Raw genomic sequence first — 19,052 nt, forward strand, 5'->3', positions numbered from 1 at the left:
CTTACTACTGCCCTGGTGGTCTAGTGACCTCTTTGGGGCAGGAAAGAGCCCCCTCTTTCCTGCCCTGCATGCATCCTTCCTGTTCGTGATCTCGGCGCTGGTTCAAAATGGCCGCCGAGAGTTGAAATCTCACGAGGTCACTTCAACTTTCGGTGGCCATTTTGAATCGGCACCGAGATCACGAACAGGAAATCCGGACAAACGGGCAGATTGGCAAAACCCACCCAGTTGCCTGGACATGTCCTCAAAAAGAGGACATGTCCGGGTAAATCCGGACATATGGTAACCCTAGCTAGACGCAATTAGCGCCAGACTAGCGCCAGCGTTAGTGAGCACAGAATGCTCAGAGGGCTGTAGTGCAGGGGAAAATGTGTGCATCAAAGGTTAGTGCAAATGGCATGCAAATGTAGTCAAACGGATGATAATGAGGTCATTTCCTATTCCTTCCCAATGCTCGGAGAACAGCGCCCCAAACACAGCTGCACTTACCGCTGAAAAAATAACACCAGCTCGGAGAAGGCATTAGTGTTTCTCACGATTCTTGCTTTAGCATCTGTCGGGTTTTTATTTAATTTGGAAGCAGAAGGAAGCCCATGCAAGCCTGTAAGCGCGCCGTACTAAGAAATAAATGTGTGGGAGTCCAAGCAAACCTGAAAGTGAAAGCACACATCAGTGTCTGTTTCCTGCACTTAAATATAAGCCTTCCAAGTTAAAAATAAAAAATAAATAAAAGAAAATTGAAAAGCTTATATTTAAAGGTATAGAAAGCTGGCACTAATGTGTGCTTCATTTTCAGGTTTGTCTGGCACATGCGCACAAGAGCTGAGCTTGCGGCAAAACTTCTGCACATGCACCAAGCATGTCCCCCCCCCCCCCCCCCCCCCCACATATAATTTGAATACTATTTTCTTTGAGCTAGTTTTCTGTGCTGTTCTGGCGGTCTGCGTTGGCTTTACCACAGGAGTTCTGAGCATCACCCGATTAGTAATTTTAGATGTGTTTCATTTTCTTTGTAGATTATACTGTGAAACCTAGTTGCTGTACCTTTATCGTTCACTTAATGGCTGCTATGAATGGTGACCCCTACTGACTGATACATGTAGTTTTGCTACTGGTTGCCCTGGTGCTCATTTTGAAAAGAGAAAAACATCTCAAAAGCGGCACAAAGTGGCAGATGTTTTTGCATGAAAAAACGTCCAAGTCACAATTTTCGAAACTCAGAATTGGGGAGTTTTACTCTGCGGTTTGTCTAAATTGCAAAGGTGGGTGTTGAAGGTGGAGCTTAGAAGGGGCTTAATCGGACGGTTTTCAGCAACAATGGAACAAAATTAAAGGTCCAGAGCAAAAACAAAATACATTTTTATCTAGGCCTGTTTCAGTCACAACTAAGTCAGAAAAAGGTGCCCTCAATGACACCCTTCCAGCCCCCCAAAGATGTGACAGTAGATACCAGGCTTTATGACAGCGCCTATTCCTAAGAAAGCAGCAAGCAAATGGATGGAGTAGTCTAGCGGTCAGTGCAGTGGACAGAGACCCAGGTTCAATTCCAACTTTTAACTCTTAATTTTAGTACAAATATGTGAGCATTCCTGGAATGTAGAAATACCTCCTGAGGCAGCTGCTCAAAAGTAAACACGGATGCTAGAGACCATTAGCACCAGGCTAGCGCCCGCATTTACAAGCACACTATGGTCAGGGGCCCTCACTGCAAGAAACGAGCTTAGGAAGGAACAGCTCAAATAGCATGCGTATGTAGGCAGAAAGATGTATATCGGGTCATCTCTTAGTCCCGTCTGGTGATCAGAGAACACTGCACCTCACAAGGGCTTTCTTTCCGCTGTAAACCCTATGCCAGCTCGGAGCTGGCTTTAGGGTGTCTGGGCTACCCAAATGGCTGGAATCTGCTGGAAATGAACATGTTTGCTAGCGGGTTCTCGAGGTACAGCCAGTCCCTGCATCCCCTGTTAGCTTCACTCACCAGTGGAGCCAACTGGTGAGGAACCGGCCCCCACATTCTGTAGAAGCATTTTCCCAGCGCCTGCACTAAATTGATGGTTCCAGCAGTCAGGGCCGGTCTTAGCAAGTACGGGGCCCTATGCAGACCAATTTGGTGGGGCCCCATCCTAGCCCCGCCTACCCTAGCCCTGCTCCCACCCTGGCTCCGCCCCCACCCTAGCTCCACCCCATTGATAAGATTATTCCATTTTTAGAACATTTTTTTATTTACGAAATTTCAAATAAAGACAAACGAAGCTAAACTTGTACATAAAAAAAACTGATTGAAATAATAAGCACAATGCTATCATGAAACCTCCCCTCCCCAGAAATTATTCAGTTCAAGTCCACTACAATTAGTAGCGGACCCAAGCCGGGGGTGGATGCCACGCCGGGGGTGGCGGGAGCGGAGTGGCCGAGCCGCGGGAATGGGGATCATCTCAGGCAACTAAGGCGAGCAGTGGCGGAGGTCGGAGCGGAGGCACGAGCGAGGCAGAGTTGAGGCGCTGTGCGGGGCCCCCTTAGGCGTGCCATGCGGGGCCCCCTTAGACGCGGGGCCCTATGCGGTCGCCTTGGTTGCCTCTGCCTAAGACCGGCCCTGCCAGCAGTGAGTGGCTTCCTCGGGGGTGAGAGGAGCATTAGAATACCTCCATCTCCTCTTTACTGCTGGGTAACTGGCACTTCTTCCTCCTCCCCCTCAGGTGGTATGGGCATGTGCTCAAGAGCTACATCTGGAGGACATGTGCCAGGCACTATCCTCTCCTTAGCTTCCAAACAACTTCCTAATGATCAACGCTAAGAGTGGAGTGGAGGAGTGGCCTAGTGGTTAGAGCACTGGTCTTGCAATCCAGAGGTGGTCAGTTCAAATCCCACTGCTGCTCTTTGTGATCTTGGGCAAGTCACTTAACCCTCCATTGCCTCAGGTGCAAACTTAAATTGTGAGCCCTCCTGGGACAGAGAAATGTCCAGTGTACCTGAATGTAACTCACCTTGAGCTACTACTGAAAAAGGTGTGAGCAAAATCTAAATAAATATTTGAGATTCTACATGGAATGTTGCTGAGTGGAGGAGTGGCCTAGTGGTTAGAGCACTGGTCTTGCAATCAATCTAGAGGTGGCCGGTTCAAATCCCACTGCTGCTCCTTGTGATCTTGGGCAAGTCACTTAACCCTCCATTGCCTCAGGTACAAACTTAGATTGTGAGCCCTCCTGGGACAGAGAAATATCCAGTGTACCTGAATGTAACTCACCTTGAGCACTACTGAAAAAGATGTGAGCAAAAATATAAATAAATAAATAAGACCATGCCTATATTTGCATCTCATTAGCCTTGAGCACTAGGAAGCTCAGACACACTGTTCTGGCGCCATTTCTCAGTGCTGGAATTTTGAGCATTGGGGCTCCTGTATCTAAATATATGATACTTGTAAGCCTGAGGGCTAGTATATTGGTGGACCTTTAGCACCAGTAGGTTTTCTCTGTTCCTGGAGGGCTCAATATACAATATGAAAGGATTTAGGTGGGATTTGTACCTGGCTCCCTTAATGTGAAGCAGTGGCATACCTAGCTTGGTTGCCACCTGGGGCAGAGCACTCCCCTTCTCCAGGTGTGTCACCCCCTGCCCTCCCTCTCCAAGCAAAGGGGTGCACTGAGCAGTCGCGCAGCTCTGCCGGTCCCTGGCCCCGGAACAGGAAGTTAACTTCAGAGGGGCCAGGGAACCGGCAAATCCGACAGCCATGCAACTGCTCAGTGCAGCCCCTTGCTGCCTGCGCCTGGGGTGGACTATGCCCGTGGCCCCGCCTTTGGCATGCCACTGATGTGAAGTCCACTGCATTGACCACTAGGCTGTCCCTCTGCACTGCTGAGATGTCTGTGGTCAGCTGTCTATGAATGCTTCCAGACAGATCTCCCTATGGCTTGTTTTTCTACACTTTTCCCTGGGTCTCCCCCCCCCCCCAAAAAAAAAAATGGTACTTATAGATGTTGAGCATGAAAACATCTAGCTGAAAGACATAATCAAACCAGAAATGTAGATGGTTTTTCTGGTTTAATTATGGCTGTGAGCTAGATGCCTCAATTAGATGTCATATCGAAAATGTGTATACTGCCAACAAGTGATGGAGAAGCACAGCGGTACCGGAAACATTAGTAGTCTAGTCTATCCTTTGCAATCTGACAATGGACACAAATCACACCTTTGAATCACTGTGGGTTGAAATTCCATGTATAAAAGGGAAAAAAATGGTGATAGGAGTGTACTACCGTCCGCCTCGCCAGGATGAGCAGGTAGACACAGAAATGATAAAAGAAATCAGAGACGCGAACAAAATGGGCAATGTGATAATAATGGGTGACTTCAATTATCCAAATATAGACTGGGTAAATGTAACATCGGGACACGCTACAGAGATACAATTCCTTGATGAAATCAAGGACAGCTTTATGGAGCAACTGGTGCAGGAGCCGACGAGAGAAGGAAAAATTCTAGACTTGGTCCTTAGTGGAGCGCATGATCTGGTGAGGGACGTTATGGTACTGGGGCCGCTTGATAACAGTGACCATAATATGATCAGTTTTGACATCAACCTTGAAGTAACTGTACACAGAAAGTCAAATACGTTAGCGTTTAACTTTAAAAAAGGAGACTATGATAAAATGAGAAGAACGGTAAAAAAAAAACTTAGGGGGGCAACTGAGAGAGTAAAAACTGTACAACAGGCGTGGACGCTGTTCAAAAATACCATCCTGGAAGCCCAGGCCATACATATTCCGCGAATTAGAAAAGAAAGACGGAAGTCCAAAAGACACCCGGCCTGGTTGAAAAGTGAGGTGAAGGAAGCTATTAGGGCTAAAAGAAACGCCTTCAGAAAATGGAAGAAGGAACCGTCTGAAAATAACAAGAAACAGCATAAGGAGTGTCAAAGCAAATGCAAGGCACAGATTAAGAAGGCCAAGAGGGAGTATGAAAAAAAGATAGCATTAGAGGCAAAAAAACATAGTAAAAAATTTTTTCGGTATATTAAAAGCAGGAAGCCGGCAAAATAATCGGTTGGGCCGCTGGATGACCGAGGGGTAAAAGGGGCGATCAAGGAAGACAAAGACGTAGCGGAGAGACTGAATGAATTCTTTGCTTCGGTCTTCACCGAGGAAGATTTGGGTGGGATACCAGTGTCGGAAGTGGTATTTCAAGCGGACGAGTCGGAGAAACTTACTGACTTCACGGTAAACCTGGAGGACGTAATGAGGCAGTTCGGCAAACTGAAGAGTAGCAAATCTCCTGGACCGGATGGTATTCATCCTAGAGTACTGATAGAACTGAAAAACGAGCTTGCGGAGCTACTGCTAGTGATATGCAACTTATCCTTAAAATCGAGCGTGGTACCGGAAGATTGGAGGGTGGCCAATGTAACGCCCATTTTTAAAAAAGGCTCCAGGGGAGATCCGGGAAATTATAGACCGGTGAGTCTGACGTCGGTGCCGGGGAAAATGGTAGAGGCTATTATCAAAAACAAAATTACAGAGCACATCCGAGGACATGGATTACTGAGACCAAGTCAGCATGGCTTTTGTGTGGGGAAATCTTGCCTGACCAATTTACTTCAATTCTTTGAAGGAGTGAACAAACATGTGGACAAAGGGGAGTCGGTTGATATTGTGTATCTGGATTTTCAAAAGGCGTTTGACAAGGTACCTCATGAAAGGCTACAGAGGAAATTGGAGGGTCATGGGATAGGAGGAAATGTCCTATTGTGGATTAAAAACTGGTTGAAGGATAGGAAACAGAGAGTGGGGTTAAATGGGCAGTATTCACAATGGAGAAGGGTAGTTAGTGGGGTTCCTCAGGGGTCCGTGCTAGGACCGCTGCTTTTTAATATATTTATAAATGATTTAGAGATGGGAGTAACTAGCGAGGTAATTAAATTTGCTGAAGACACAAAGTTATTCAAAGTCGTTAAATCGCGACAGGATTGTGAAAAATTACAAGAGGACCTTACGAGACTGGGAGACTGGGCGGCTAAATGGCAGATGATGTTTAATGTGAGCAAGTGCAAGGTGATGCATGTGGGAAAAAAGAACCCGAATTATAGCTACGTCATGCAAGGTTCCACATTAGGAGTTACGGACCAAGAAAGGGATCTGGGTGTCGTCGTCGATAACACACTGAAACCTTCTGCTCAGTGTGCTGCTGCGGCTAAGAAAGCGAATAGAATGTTGGGTATTATCAGGAAAGGTATGGAAAACAGGTGTGAGAATGTTATAATGCCGTTGTATCGCTCCATGGTGCGACCACACCTTGAGTATTGTGTTCAATTCTGGTCGCCGCATCTCAAGAAAGATATAGTAGAATTGGAAAAGGTGCAGCGAAGGGCGACTAAAATGATAGCAGGGATGGGACGACTTCCCTATGAAGAAAGACTAAGGAGGCTAGGGCTATACAGCTTGGAGAAGAGACGGCTGAGGGGAGACATGATAGAGGTATATAAAATAATGAGTGGAGTGGAACAGGTGGATGTGAAGCGTCTGTTCACGCTTTCCAAAAATACTAGGACTAGGGGGCATGCGATGAAACTACAGTGTAGTAAATTTAAAACAAATCGGAGAAAATTTTTCTTCACCCAACGTGTAATTAAACTCTGGAATTCGTTGCCGGAGAAAGTGGTGAAGGCGGTTAGCTTAGCAGAGTTTAAAAAGGGGTTGGACGGTTTCCTAAAGGACAAGTCCATAAACCGCTACTAAACGGACTTGGAAAACTCCAAAATTCCAGGAATAACATGTATAGAATGTTTGTACGTTTGGGAAGCTTGCCAGGTGCCCTTGGCCTGGATTGGCCGCTGTCGTGGACAGGATGCTGGGCTCGATGGACCCTTGGTCTTTTCCCAGTATGGCATTACTTATGTACTTATGTATAATGACCTCTAATGATCTATTATCACGCTTGGTTTTATTTTATTCTTTCCAAAACAATGAAGCATGTGGGTATTGCTCCATTCAAAATGCTTCTCCCCTCTGTCCTATACACACAAGGGACTGGAAAGAATTCCACGAGTCATGCTCCACCACTTGCATTTTGGATTTGGTCTGTAGGCAAACTTCTAGGAACCTTGGGTTTTGTGTCCTCCTAGGATCCACCATGGAACAGGTGCCAGAATAAATCACTTGATCAAAGGAAAGTGGAAACCCAGTGATTGGATGAATCCTAGGGCAGGGACACACATGCAGGTAGAATGAGCAGTACTGGGGCAGGACCTGCCAGATGTATCCACAGGGTTATACCTGTGAGTAGTACCTGAGGCATCACATAACAAATGTGTTCTAGAAATCAACTAGTGAATTGGCTTTTTTTTTTTTTAATTTAAGTGGTCTTTATTGAACATTTAAACAAATAAGCAAACAAATCAGGGTATATCATGAAAATCACCCCTACAGCTTAATTATCACCCCCAATACAACACATTAATTGGTAATGTTCAAAAATGCATACAAAGTGACAACACCTGTTTAGGTTTATATAAGAAAACCACCCTCCCATCCAACCCCCCCCCCCCCCCTCCATCTAGTATCCAAAACCACTCCCAACCCCTTCCCCCCCCCCCTACGGAACCTACTAACAGGTGCAGTTATTCAAGAAGGGCATCCAGATCGCCTCTCATTTAGACAACGAGTGGGCCTGCACCGCCCGAAGTCTCTCCATTTCGCATATGTACCATAATTTATTCAACCACCTTACCAGAGAAGGGACAGCTGCAGACTTCCAAGAGGCTGCTAACACCACACATGCAGCTAGCATAGCCTGCCTAACCAACAATGCCTGAGATTTAGTGAGACCCGGGGACATTTTGGCAAAGCTGAAAAACTCAGGGGACCACTTAATAGACCTATGAATCCAGAATTGCAATCTATGCTGTATGGATTTTCCAGTAAGCCCGAATCTTAAAACACCTCCACCAAATGTGCCCCATTGTACCCAATTGGCCACAACCCCTCCAACACAATGGTGAAGTCCCCGGGAACATACGGGATAATCTGACCGGAGTCAAATACCATCGATACAACACTTTAACCACATTCTCCTGTAATGGAACTGATATTGAAATCTTAAACCAATTTTATGCTTAACCAACACAAGCCAGCTGTTTGATTTACAATCACAAGTGATGTGAGGTGAATATAGAAGATTCTACAAAATTCAGAAGAACTGCTGTAAATTTGTCCGATTGAACCATTATACTCGCGCCAGCTTCAGAAGCATCTTGCAGTGCATACGGATACGGATGAGTAACAAGAAGCGGTAATGCTAGATAAAGGGATGTGAACATCATTGACTGTGTATGAACTCAGTTTCTGGTGTGGCGGGGACAACAGGAGTTTTTTTGAATTAATATTGTTTATAGGTCGTGTTGTAACCCAGATGATATAATATTGATGATATAATATTTGGCTGATAGTCCAAGAGAGTTGCGAGTAGTTGGATGAGTTTGTGTGGTATGTGAGCATGAGGAGTGTGATTTGATGAGTGGTTTTAAGTAAAAGGATCAGTGTGTTTTCTCTAGCAAAAAAGGTGCCGGTACTCAAATGCTAGGCCACCCTTCAAGGGTGGGGTGATCACTGAGGGACCCACCCCACAATAGCCAGGCCCTCTGCAACCAGTCACAGAATCTATAACAAGGCAGAATTGGTGTGTAGAGCCTGAGCTCTTTCATTAAAACTTGGGGTCCATGGGTCAATTTTAGCAGACAATTGAAAAGGTGCCAGTACTCAGTACCCCCAGGTACCCCCTTAAAAAAAGCCCTGAAAAGGATACATCCATGTATATGGTATGATAAGTAGATGAATAAATAATTTTGCAATAATATATAGTTGTGTTGGTTCAACATATTTTGCTGCGGTTTACAGCTATATTGGAATAGTTTCAACCCTAAGGTTTTGGTATTTTCTTTTTTTTAACCAGAACTTTGAATTAAGTAGGTTTCTGGGGACTTAAGGGTTTGTTTGTTTGTTTGTTTTCAGCATTCATATGAAAACAGGGGCAATTTACAAAGCTATTCTGTTGTTAAATAGTATTTTATTTGTGGAAATGAGCTATTGCTCACTCTGTGTGTGGGTGAAGTGTATGCTTTTTATTATAATAAGTGGAGGCATTCCTCAGAGCAGGGTTAGGGCAGACCATTCCTACACTGTGTGTGTTAGTTTGGGAAGGGGGAGTGTCTTCACCAAAAGGCGGGCACAAATGTGTGTGGAATACGTTTTCCTCTTAGTACCAGGGGCGTAGCCAGACCTCAGTGGGAGGGGAGTCCAGAGCCCAAAGTGGGGGTGCACATTTTAGCCCTCCTCCCCCAGCCGCCGACCCAACCCCCACCAGCCTCAGTCTTCTTCAGTGCCGGTCTCTGGCGCATTCGCTCACTTCGCTGATCTGTGCTGTGAGTCCTGACGTCCAGTGCTGGACATCAGGACTCACAGCACAGATTGGCGAAGTGAGCGAATGCACCGGAGACTGGCGGTGAAGAAAACTAAGGCTGGTGGGGGTTGGGGACCCCCGCCAGCAATGTTGGCTGGCAGCGGCGCGGCAAGGGGGGGTTGAAAGTGGAGGGGGCCAGGACTAAATCTGTGGGGCCCCACGCCCTGGTGGCCCCATGCCCTTGTGGCCCCACCGAGCTACGCCCCGCTTAGTACATGCAGAGTTTCACATGTAGGTCCACAGGTTAAAGGTATTCCCAGATTTCATGGCAATATGAAAATGGCCACTATGACTTTGAGGCAGTGACGTTCCGAGGGGCGCTGACACCCGGGGTGGATCGCCGATGCACCCCGCCCCCCTTTGTGCAGCGTGATCCCCCCCCCCCCCAGCGAAGGGACACCCGCCACCCTGGCGAAAGAACCCCCCGGGTGCACGCCACTGGGGGGGGGTGCCGCGCACCGGTCAGCGTCGTTGGTTTCCATGTTCCCTCTGCCCCGGAACAGGAAGTAACCTATTCCGGGGCAGAGGGAGCATGGAAACCAACGACGCTGACCGGCGTGGCACCTCCCCCCCCAGCGGCATGCACCCGGGGCGGACCGCCCCCCCCCCTCGGTACGCCACTGCTTTGAGGTTTTCTTCTCTTCCTTTCATGCAGCTATGATAAAAATGGATTCAGTGACCATCTAATTGCCTTTAATCATTCTCTAGAGCAGGGGTGCGTACTTTCAGTCCTCAAAGATTGCAAATAGGTCAGGATGAGAAGTTTAATTTTATTTTCTCTTATATAAGCACACAACTATGGAACGCGCTTCCGACCGCTGTGAAAACAACATACGACCACCTAATCTTCCAGAAACTCCTAAAGACTTACTTGTTCAAAAAGGCATACTCCAACAACTCAACCTAAATGCCTAATCCCGCAATGCATCAATATAAGTGTTCATGTTGGACATAACCTAACCTACTCTTCCCCTTGACCCCCAATATGTCTATCAAATCTGATCATTAGCCTGTCTTAACCTCACTTCGTATCTGTTCGTGCCGGTATTGGCGACTGCCACTACTGCACCACGTAAGCCACATTGGGCCTGCAAATAGGTGGGAAAATGTGGAATACAAATGCAACAAATAAATAAATATTTATAAAATCTTATATACTGCCAAAGTCATTTATGGATTTTTACAATTTGATAAAAAAAAAGATCAGGATTTTCTAACATGAAGCTAACTAGTCTTTAGTGGAACACAAGATTTGGTGACCAATAGGTGCCTCTGTCCAGGCAGCCAGACCTCTCTCCAATGTAACTTACATACTACTTCCACAGTCTGTATCAGATCTTTCATGTGTATTTATTGGAGTATCCTGAAAACCTGACCTGTTTCTGGCCCTAACTGAACTTTTACACTTCTGCTCTAGGGTTGTTTTTTTGTTGTTGGTTTTTTGTTTTTTTTTTGGGGGGGGGGGAGGGATTATTTGGATTTTGCAGTTTTCTTCTGTTCTGTTTTGTAGCTTAACAGAGGCTAGTTCTGATGGGTTTTAGAGGCCCATCTGCACAAGCCTTCATTTGCAGCTACTTCCACCACACACTTTACCATATACAGATATGCTAAGTCACACGCATCCATGCCACTTCTGCGGAACAAGTTGGTCTAGAAGACCTCTGGACAGAGACTTCTCCAGCTCACACACAACTATAGTAATCTCACACATTACTACTACTACTACTACTTAACATTTCTAAAGCGCTACTAGGGTTACGCAGCGCTGTACAATTTAACATAGAGGGACAGTCCCTGCTCAAAGAGCTTACAATCTAAAAGACAAGTGAACGGTCAGTCCGATAGGGGCAGTCAAATTGGGGCAGTCTGGATTTACTGAACGGTAAGAGTTAGGTGCCGAAAGCAGCATTGAAGAGGTGGGTTTTAAGCAAAGACTTGAAGATGGGCAGGGAGGGGGCTTGGCTTATGGGCTCAGGAAGGTTGTTCCAAGCATAGGGTGAGGCGAGGCAGAATGAGCGGAGCCTGGAGTTGGCGGTGGTGGAGAAGGGTACTGAGAGGAGGGATTTGTCCTGTGAACGGAGGTTTCGGGCGGGAACGTAAGGGGAGATGAGGGTAGAAAGGTAGTGAGGGGCAGCAGACTGAGTGCATTTGTAGGTAAGAAGGAGAAGCTTGAATTAAATGCAGTATCTGATTGGAAGCCAGTGAAGTGACCTGAGGAGAGGGGTGATATGAGTATATCGGTTCTGGCAGAATATAAGACGTGCAACAGAGTTCTGAACAGATTGAAGGGGGGATAGATGGCTAAGTGGGAGGCCGGTGAGGAGTAAGTTGCAGTAGTCAAGGCGAGAGGTAATTAGAGCATGGACGAGAGTTTGGGTGGTGTGTTCAGAGAGGAAAGGGCGAATTTTGCTGATGTTAAAGAGGAAGAAGCGACAGGTCTTGGCTATCTGCTGGATATGCGCAGAGAAGGAGAGGGAGGAGTCAAAGATGACTCCGAGGTGGCGGGCAGATGACGGGGAGGATGAGGGTGTTATCAACTGAGATAGAAAGTGGAGGAAGAGGAAAAGTGAGACATTGATGGTCTCTCGCCCTTTCCTGCCCCTCCTCTCGTAGCCTGGCCTAGCATCTTCCACTTTCCCAGCTCCTATGGTCCTCTGTACTTATGTGAGGCCACCGGCGGTAGCCCTGAACAGCTTCCAGCTAACACGTGGCCTTCTTCTGTCGCTCCTGCCTCCAGAAACCAGAAGTAGCATCAAAGGAGGCAAGAGCAGCAGAAGAAGGCCCCGTGTTGGCTGGAAGCAGCGTCTGTTCAGCACTACTGGCAGCAGCCTCATGCAAGGTCAGTGGAGCGCGGGAGCCAGGAAAGTGGGGGATGGCTGGCTGGGCCTCTGGGGAGCAGGGGAAGGAAATTGAGAGAAGTAGGGGGAGGTGAGAGGAAAGGATACCAGGATGGTGATTTGAGGGGGTGGAGAGAGGAAGAGATGTCAGGAGGGTGGTGGTGGGAGGAGGGAGACAGAGAGAGAGAGAGGAAAATATGCCAGAAAGAAAGAAGAGGGAGAGATGCTGGACCTCCAAAGGGGAGACAGAATCAGCGTGAGGGAATAGGAACACCTGCTGGACCCCTGGGCAGAGATCTCACTCATTGGCCTTAACTCATTGGCTTTGGGATGAGCTACCCTTGGCATCTGTATATCCCCTGACAATTTAGCTCCACTGCTACAGCACCAGTTGTTGGTTAGGAATCCATTACACAGCTCCTTCTGATGAATCCTGGTTCCTGTCTCTCCTGTGACTATCAACTAGGTGTCGCTGTTGAGCAGTGGCCTACACTCTCCCCTCTCAGGGGCTGTGCAAGGGACAGAGACCTGGGCATCAAACCTTTTTAACAGCAATCTACAGAGGCTGCTTGCTTAAACCTGTAACTAATTTGTATCTGTAAATGCTGAGTTTGCTGCCCTTTTTTTATTGTTGGGTTTCCCTTTCTATATAACAGCATTATCCTGCTCACTTGCATTGGGTTTATTTCTTGCTTAGCTCTCCTTTCCCTCTCTGCAGCGCTGCAAGGACCGGGTGAATGCCCTTGCCATTTCTGTGATGAACATGTGGCCAGGGGTGAAACTGCGGGTCACCGAGGGCTGGGATGAGGATGGCCATCATGCGCATGACTCCCTGCACTATGAGGGCCGTGCCCTGGATATCACCACCTCAGACAGGGACAGAAGCAAATATGGCATGCTGGCTCGACTGGCAGCGGAAGCTGGATTTGACTGGGTGTACTATGAGTCCAAGGCACATATTCACGTATCTGTAAAAGCAGGTAAGGGAGTATCCAGAGAAAGGACAGGAGGGGTTTTAGGAATGGTAACTTCTGCTTGCTCTATTTTGGGTTTTCTGCTTAGCTGGACGTAACCTATGTTAAGTAACAGCACCACGAGCCTCTGTGTCCAATTCCCTGGTTTTACATTCTTCCATGCCTCTCTTCACTTAGTCCCGTCATCACAGTTAGGCCTTGCACCAGGGGCCCCTTTGGAGCTCTGAAATCAAAAGGCCTCACCTCAGGCTGCTAGATGTTGACCCTGTATAATGGCTAGAATCAGTGGTGTATCCAGACAAATATTCGGGGTGGTATGGAGGGGGACAAGCCAAAGTGACATTTCCGCACATCCTGCCCACTACATCACACCCCCTTCTCCCAACCCCATTTTTAAATTGGCAAAATAAGACACCATGGCCTTCTATGCATAAAGAAACCCTCCCCCTTCAGCTAGTTTCAGCTATCAGGTAAAACCGCCATTATAATTAGCATTAATCAATACATTCTTCTGTGTGGCGTGAAGTCTGGATTCTCTACAGGATTGAACAGAATCTCAATATAAAACCCTGTACCTCCAGTTCTATATCAAACTCCATATTCCGCAACAATGGAGCTATCCATCTTACAACATGTCATATAGAAAATATCCATATTGTGATTATCACCTAAGGATCAGCAGGTACTCCTTCCACTGCCAGACCATTTTTGATAAAATCAGATGGGATTTTGTTTATGTAGTGACTCTACAGGATGTGAAGACCATTAACACAAAACCCTTCAAAGACACATTCAAAACCTATATAGAAAACATATCAAACCATAAGAGCCCTCATTCACCTATTAAATGACAATGCTATAAATATTACACTGGGCCCTAGAGCACCAACATACTTAGTACTGAGAAGCTAGAACATGCTGGACTATTAAATTCCTACACACACTACATGCTAGCAGAATCTTTCACCTCGGTCACATGTGCAGAACATGGACAGATCCTCACCTGATGCGTCAGAAAACACATGCATACAAAACTGAAATGGAGACCTCCCCCTCCTCTGCTCCAGAAAGCAGGGCAATACTGGTAAAAGAAACAAAAATGTATTTTCTCCTGTAATCTAGAAAATAGAAAAAAAAATGAACATTTTCCCAAAGCGGACACTTCTGAATCCTTAAAGTATTTAATATTTTTATTTTCTATATATGTTGTCTGAGCATTTTATTTTTCTGATTGGGCTGGTCCCACTCGTTTTTCCACTTTCTTTGTGACGGTCTTCTCCCAAACTTTTCCAAGTTTGCCTTTCCATTTCTTCTCTCCTCTTATCTTTCCATCTCTACATCTGTCTGCTATTGATCTTATTTGGGGGGGAGGGGGGCCCCATTTTTCTCTGCATTTATATTTGCCCTTTTGATTTTACCTCAGTTTTCCCTTTCTCTTACCCTTTTAGTCTCCTTAGAGCCCAGCCAAACCTAGGATCTTCGGTTTCTACCGAAACCAAATCTGCGTCCAAATTTGGTTACTCTGTTTTGGAGAAACTGAAACCATAAACAAAACTAAACCCCCACCCCTCCAACGATCACTCTCTCCTGCATCCTCCCTTCCTGCCTGACCACCCATAGGCCCTCCTTGGCAGTGGCGTAGCAAGGGGGGGCGGGAGGGGCGGTCCGCCCCGGGTGTCAGCTCAGGGGGGTGCTCCCTGCCAGCTCCCCCCCCCGGGTGCAGCACGATGACACCCCCCCCCCGACCCAGTGCCTACCCTCCTCCGTCCAACCAGCTCCCTACCTTTAAAAAAATATCGAAATCTGAGGCGAGGCGCAGCGCCTCGCGCCTGCACGTAAAAGACATGTGAACCGTCTCATCAGGCCTTCCCTCGCTCTATCTGTCCCGCCCTTGCGGAAATAGGAAGTTGCGTCAGTGGAGGGCGGGACAGATAGAGCGAGGGAAGGCCCAATGAGACGGTCCACATTTCTTTTACGTGCAGGCGCGAGGCGCTGCGCCTCGCCTCGAATTCCGATATTTTTTTAAAGGTAGGGAGCTGGTTGCACGGAGGAGGGTAGGCACTGGGTCGGGAGGGGGGGGGTGTCATCGTGCTGCACCCGGGGGGGTGCAACGGTGAACCGCCCCACCCCGGGTGGCAGCCCCCCTTGCTACGCCACTGCTCCTTGGGCCTACCTTAGTGAAGCTCTGGAGGTCTAGTGGCCTCTTCACGGGCAGGAACGGACCCCACTTGTTTGTGCCCCCCTGTCACTACTCCAGTCCAAATGGCTGCCGAGACTGTCACAGCCATTTTCTAATTGGAACCAATAAGGGCAGGAGCGAGTCCTCTGCCTGTGCTAGTCCTAATTGGAAAACTGTTTCTGGAATCTCCTACAGCAGTCTTGGCAGCCATTTGGATTGGAGCAGGGGCCAGGAACAAGTGGGGTCCATTCCTGCCCCTGAAGAGGCCACTGAACCACCAGGGCTTCACTAAGGGAGGGCCTACAGGGAGAGTGGGACAGTGATTGCTGGTTATGGGGAGTTTCAGTTTTAGCTGACAATGCACAGATGTCTGGTCTGTTTCAGTGCTGAATCTGAAAACGAAATTTGGTCAGTCTCTACTCCTCCTTTCACCTCTCATCTACCTACCACCTTTTCCCATCTCCCTCTCATTGCTCTCAGTCGTCTCCCCATATCTTTCACCCAATCCCAGGTCCTCCATTTCTATCCTCTGTACTCATCCTTAGCCCTCACCTACCCTCCACTGCCTATCTTCCCCTCACTAGTCCAGCTACATCCTATCTTTCTCCTCCCTTCCCTTTCCTCTAGGCCATTGTTCTATCTCTTACCCTCTACCCCATCTCCTGTTGCCTTTTCACCCTCATAACTCCATTTCTTCCCACATTCAACCTCCCGTACTCTTCCCCAGTATCCCATCCCTTTTCAATGCCGTTCATCCTCAACCTTTCCTCACATTTTATCCCCTCTCTTATCCCCCAATTACTAGATCCTCACTATCCCCTTGAAATTTCCACTCTATCCCCCCCCCCCAAATATTCTCCCACTCAATCACAAAGTTTGTCATCTTTTGTGCTGTTTCTCTACAACCCCCACCCATGAATCCCATCCAGCTTCTGTTCTGTTTCCCCCCCCCCCCCCCCCCCACAGAGTAGATGCACTTCCTCCTGCCCCTCATATGGTTCAGTAACCTTCTATTCCATTCCTTCTTCACTCCCCCCTTGTAGGTCCTCCAATCTTTGGGTGCAGTGTCAGCCATTGAGACAGGCCACTGCCAGTTATCTCCAGAACTGGTCTCTGGGCCACATCCCACCTCCATGGGAACAGGAAGTTGCATCAGAGGTGGGATTTCTGGCGCTGCCAAACAATAGCCTGCCTTAGTGGCGTACCTAGGTTGGCTGCCACCTGGGGGAGATTGCTGCTACATCCCCCCCCCCCCCCCCCGGAAGCACATCATCCTCACCACCTGGGGATACACAGAGAAGTTGCCCAGCTGTCGGATGTGCTGGTCCCCTGCTCCAAAACAGGGAGTAACGTCAGAGTGGGCAGGGAACCGGCAGAGCCGACAGCCACTTGACTGATCCGTGCAGCCCTTTGCTGCCTGCACCCGGGGTGAACCACCCCCACTTCCCTACCCTTGGTATACTACTGGCCTGCCTCAATGGCTGATGCTGCCACCAACATACCCAAAGGTTGGGGGGGGAGGAGGAAGGGAATAGAGAGCTACCAGACTATGGGGGAGGGGGAGTGAGAGAGAGGGAAAGATGCTGCACCTCCAGGGGAAGGCAGGTGAAAAATACTGAACCACTTGCCTGATGCAATGCAAGCTATTTTGGGAGGTGTAGCGATAGCTATGGCTGAAACCATCCCACCCCCACCCCCAAAAGAGGCATTTATACAGCTTTTGCAGTATTCCCAAGCCCAGCTCAAGAGTGGAGGCATAGCCTAATGGTTAGTGCAGTGGCCTGCGAACCAGGTTTGATTCCCACTGCAGCTCCTTGTAACTCTGGTCAAGTCACTTAACCCTCCATTGCCTCAGGTACAAAAATAAGTACCTTTATAATATGTGTGTGTAGGATATAAGAATGAAGGATTGTAACCATAGAGAGGAAATATTTCAAGTCCCATCCTGTCCCCTCTCCTCCCCTTTAGTAGATTGAGCTATTGGATGAGCCTGGACGGAAAATTTTGAATGTCTTATAACCCTTCTGCAGGACAGATTTTTCTCTGAGTTTCCTCATTGCTGTCTCCTATTTTCAGACAATTCAGTGGCAATCCGGAGTGGGGGCTGTTTCCCTGGTACTGCGATGGTGACGCTGCAGAATGGAGCGAGGAAGGGTGTGGCTGATCTCCGCTATGGGGACTGGATCCTCACCAGTGATGGAACAGGCCGGCTAGTTCCAACAGAGGTGCTGCTCTTCTTGGACTGGGACGTTCAGCTTAGGATGTCCTTTATTGCTATACAGCCAGAGGGACCCAGGCAGACACTGATCTTGACGCCCTCACACCTGGTCTTTGTGGCTAGTGGGACAGCCAATAGCTCTGAAGACTTTAACCCTGTGTTTGCCAGCCGGGTGCGAGTGGGTGATTTGGTACTAGTGCACCATGAAGGGAGCAGGACTGCATATCCTGTGCGAGTTATGGGGGTATGGCAGGAGGAAGGGCAGGGGGTATATGCTCCACTTACCTCACATGGCACACTGCTGGTCAACAGTGTGCTGGCATCCTGCTATGCAGTGATGGAAAATCACCAGTGGGCACACTGGGCTTTTGCTCCTCTGAGGCTGTTGTATACCATAAGGTCACTACTTCCAGCCTGGGTGTTTGGAACAGGGAACGGCTGCCCCCCTACTACTGGGGTGCACTGGTACTCAAGATTTCTGTACAGACTGGCAGAGAAGCTTCTAGGGAGGGATATGCTTTACCCCTAGGGAAATTATACCACACTTGTATCAGATGATCCAGGAGATCTGGCTTAGACAAAATGGAGCTGGCAGCTCAGGAAAGGGAGAGGAGAGGTGGAGGTGGGAGGTGCATGCAGGTGCAAGGAGCTCTGTGTGTGATCCTGTCAAGATGCACCATCCTACCTGTGAGCAAGTGTTAGGAAGGAACTTGGCTTGGTGCAGATCACTAGCCAGGGGTTAATGTGAGGTATCTCCTGAAATGCAGTGCCCTCCCCAGGTATGTGTTAATCTTGCTGATCTTACTACTGTTAATTTATTTGGCTTGCTTCTAGCAGAATTGGGAGAGAACACTGTCAACTTGTCCTGCCATATCTGACCTCTGCTTGGAGAAGTCTGTTCCTCAGTCCCCGCTCCCACATGCACTAAAGTTTGGTGTTCGTTCCATTCCCCTTCCCCTCTCCCTCAACTAAGAAATACTCAGGAAGCACTGGTACCTTGGTCTCTAGCAAATGTCACCTGGTCAAGTGTCCAGGTACTGAACGTTGCCTTCTCCAGAATGCCCATGGTATCCTACAATATTACCCAAAAGGGAGGGTCCAAGAAAGCACGAAGGCAGACGGTCTGCAAACTCCAAGATGGAAAACAAAAGGAGCAGATCGTGTAGAAATGAAATGCAATTTATTTAAACAATATAACAATATTTATATGAGTACAAAACAGCCCGACACAGGCCGTGTTTCGCCCAACTGGGCTGCTTCAGGGGCTATACAGAAAATCCTTTGTTGCCAAATAGAAGGCAAAATGCAGAAATGCATCAAGGGTTGGTTTGGAAAAAAACAGCTGGGTCAGAGATTTCAAAACATAGTCCACTGATATAGAGCCAGTGCTTCGG

General features: G+C 47.9%; 1 protein-coding gene across 1 annotated transcript in view; it reads left to right on the forward strand.

Annotated features, from left to right (window-relative positions):
* The window catches only part of DHH (desert hedgehog signaling molecule), a 65,912-nt gene extending 47,135 nt beyond the window's left edge, over positions 1 to 18,777 (forward strand). The window contains exons 2-3 of the mRNA XM_030195248.1: positions 13,006 to 13,267; positions 17,517 to 18,777. Of these exons, the coding sequence (XP_030051108.1) occupies positions 13,006 to 13,267; positions 17,517 to 18,187 (933 nt within the window). The 3' untranslated portion in view covers positions 18,188 to 18,777. The remainder of the gene's footprint in view (positions 1 to 13,005; positions 13,268 to 17,516) is intronic.
* The last annotated feature ends 275 nt before the right edge of the window (positions 18,778 to 19,052 follow it).

Source organism: Microcaecilia unicolor, chromosome 3, assembly GCF_901765095.1.
Source record: "Microcaecilia unicolor chromosome 3, aMicUni1.1, whole genome shotgun sequence".
NCBI classification, from domain to species: Eukaryota; Metazoa; Chordata; class Amphibia; order Gymnophiona; family Siphonopidae; genus Microcaecilia; species Microcaecilia unicolor.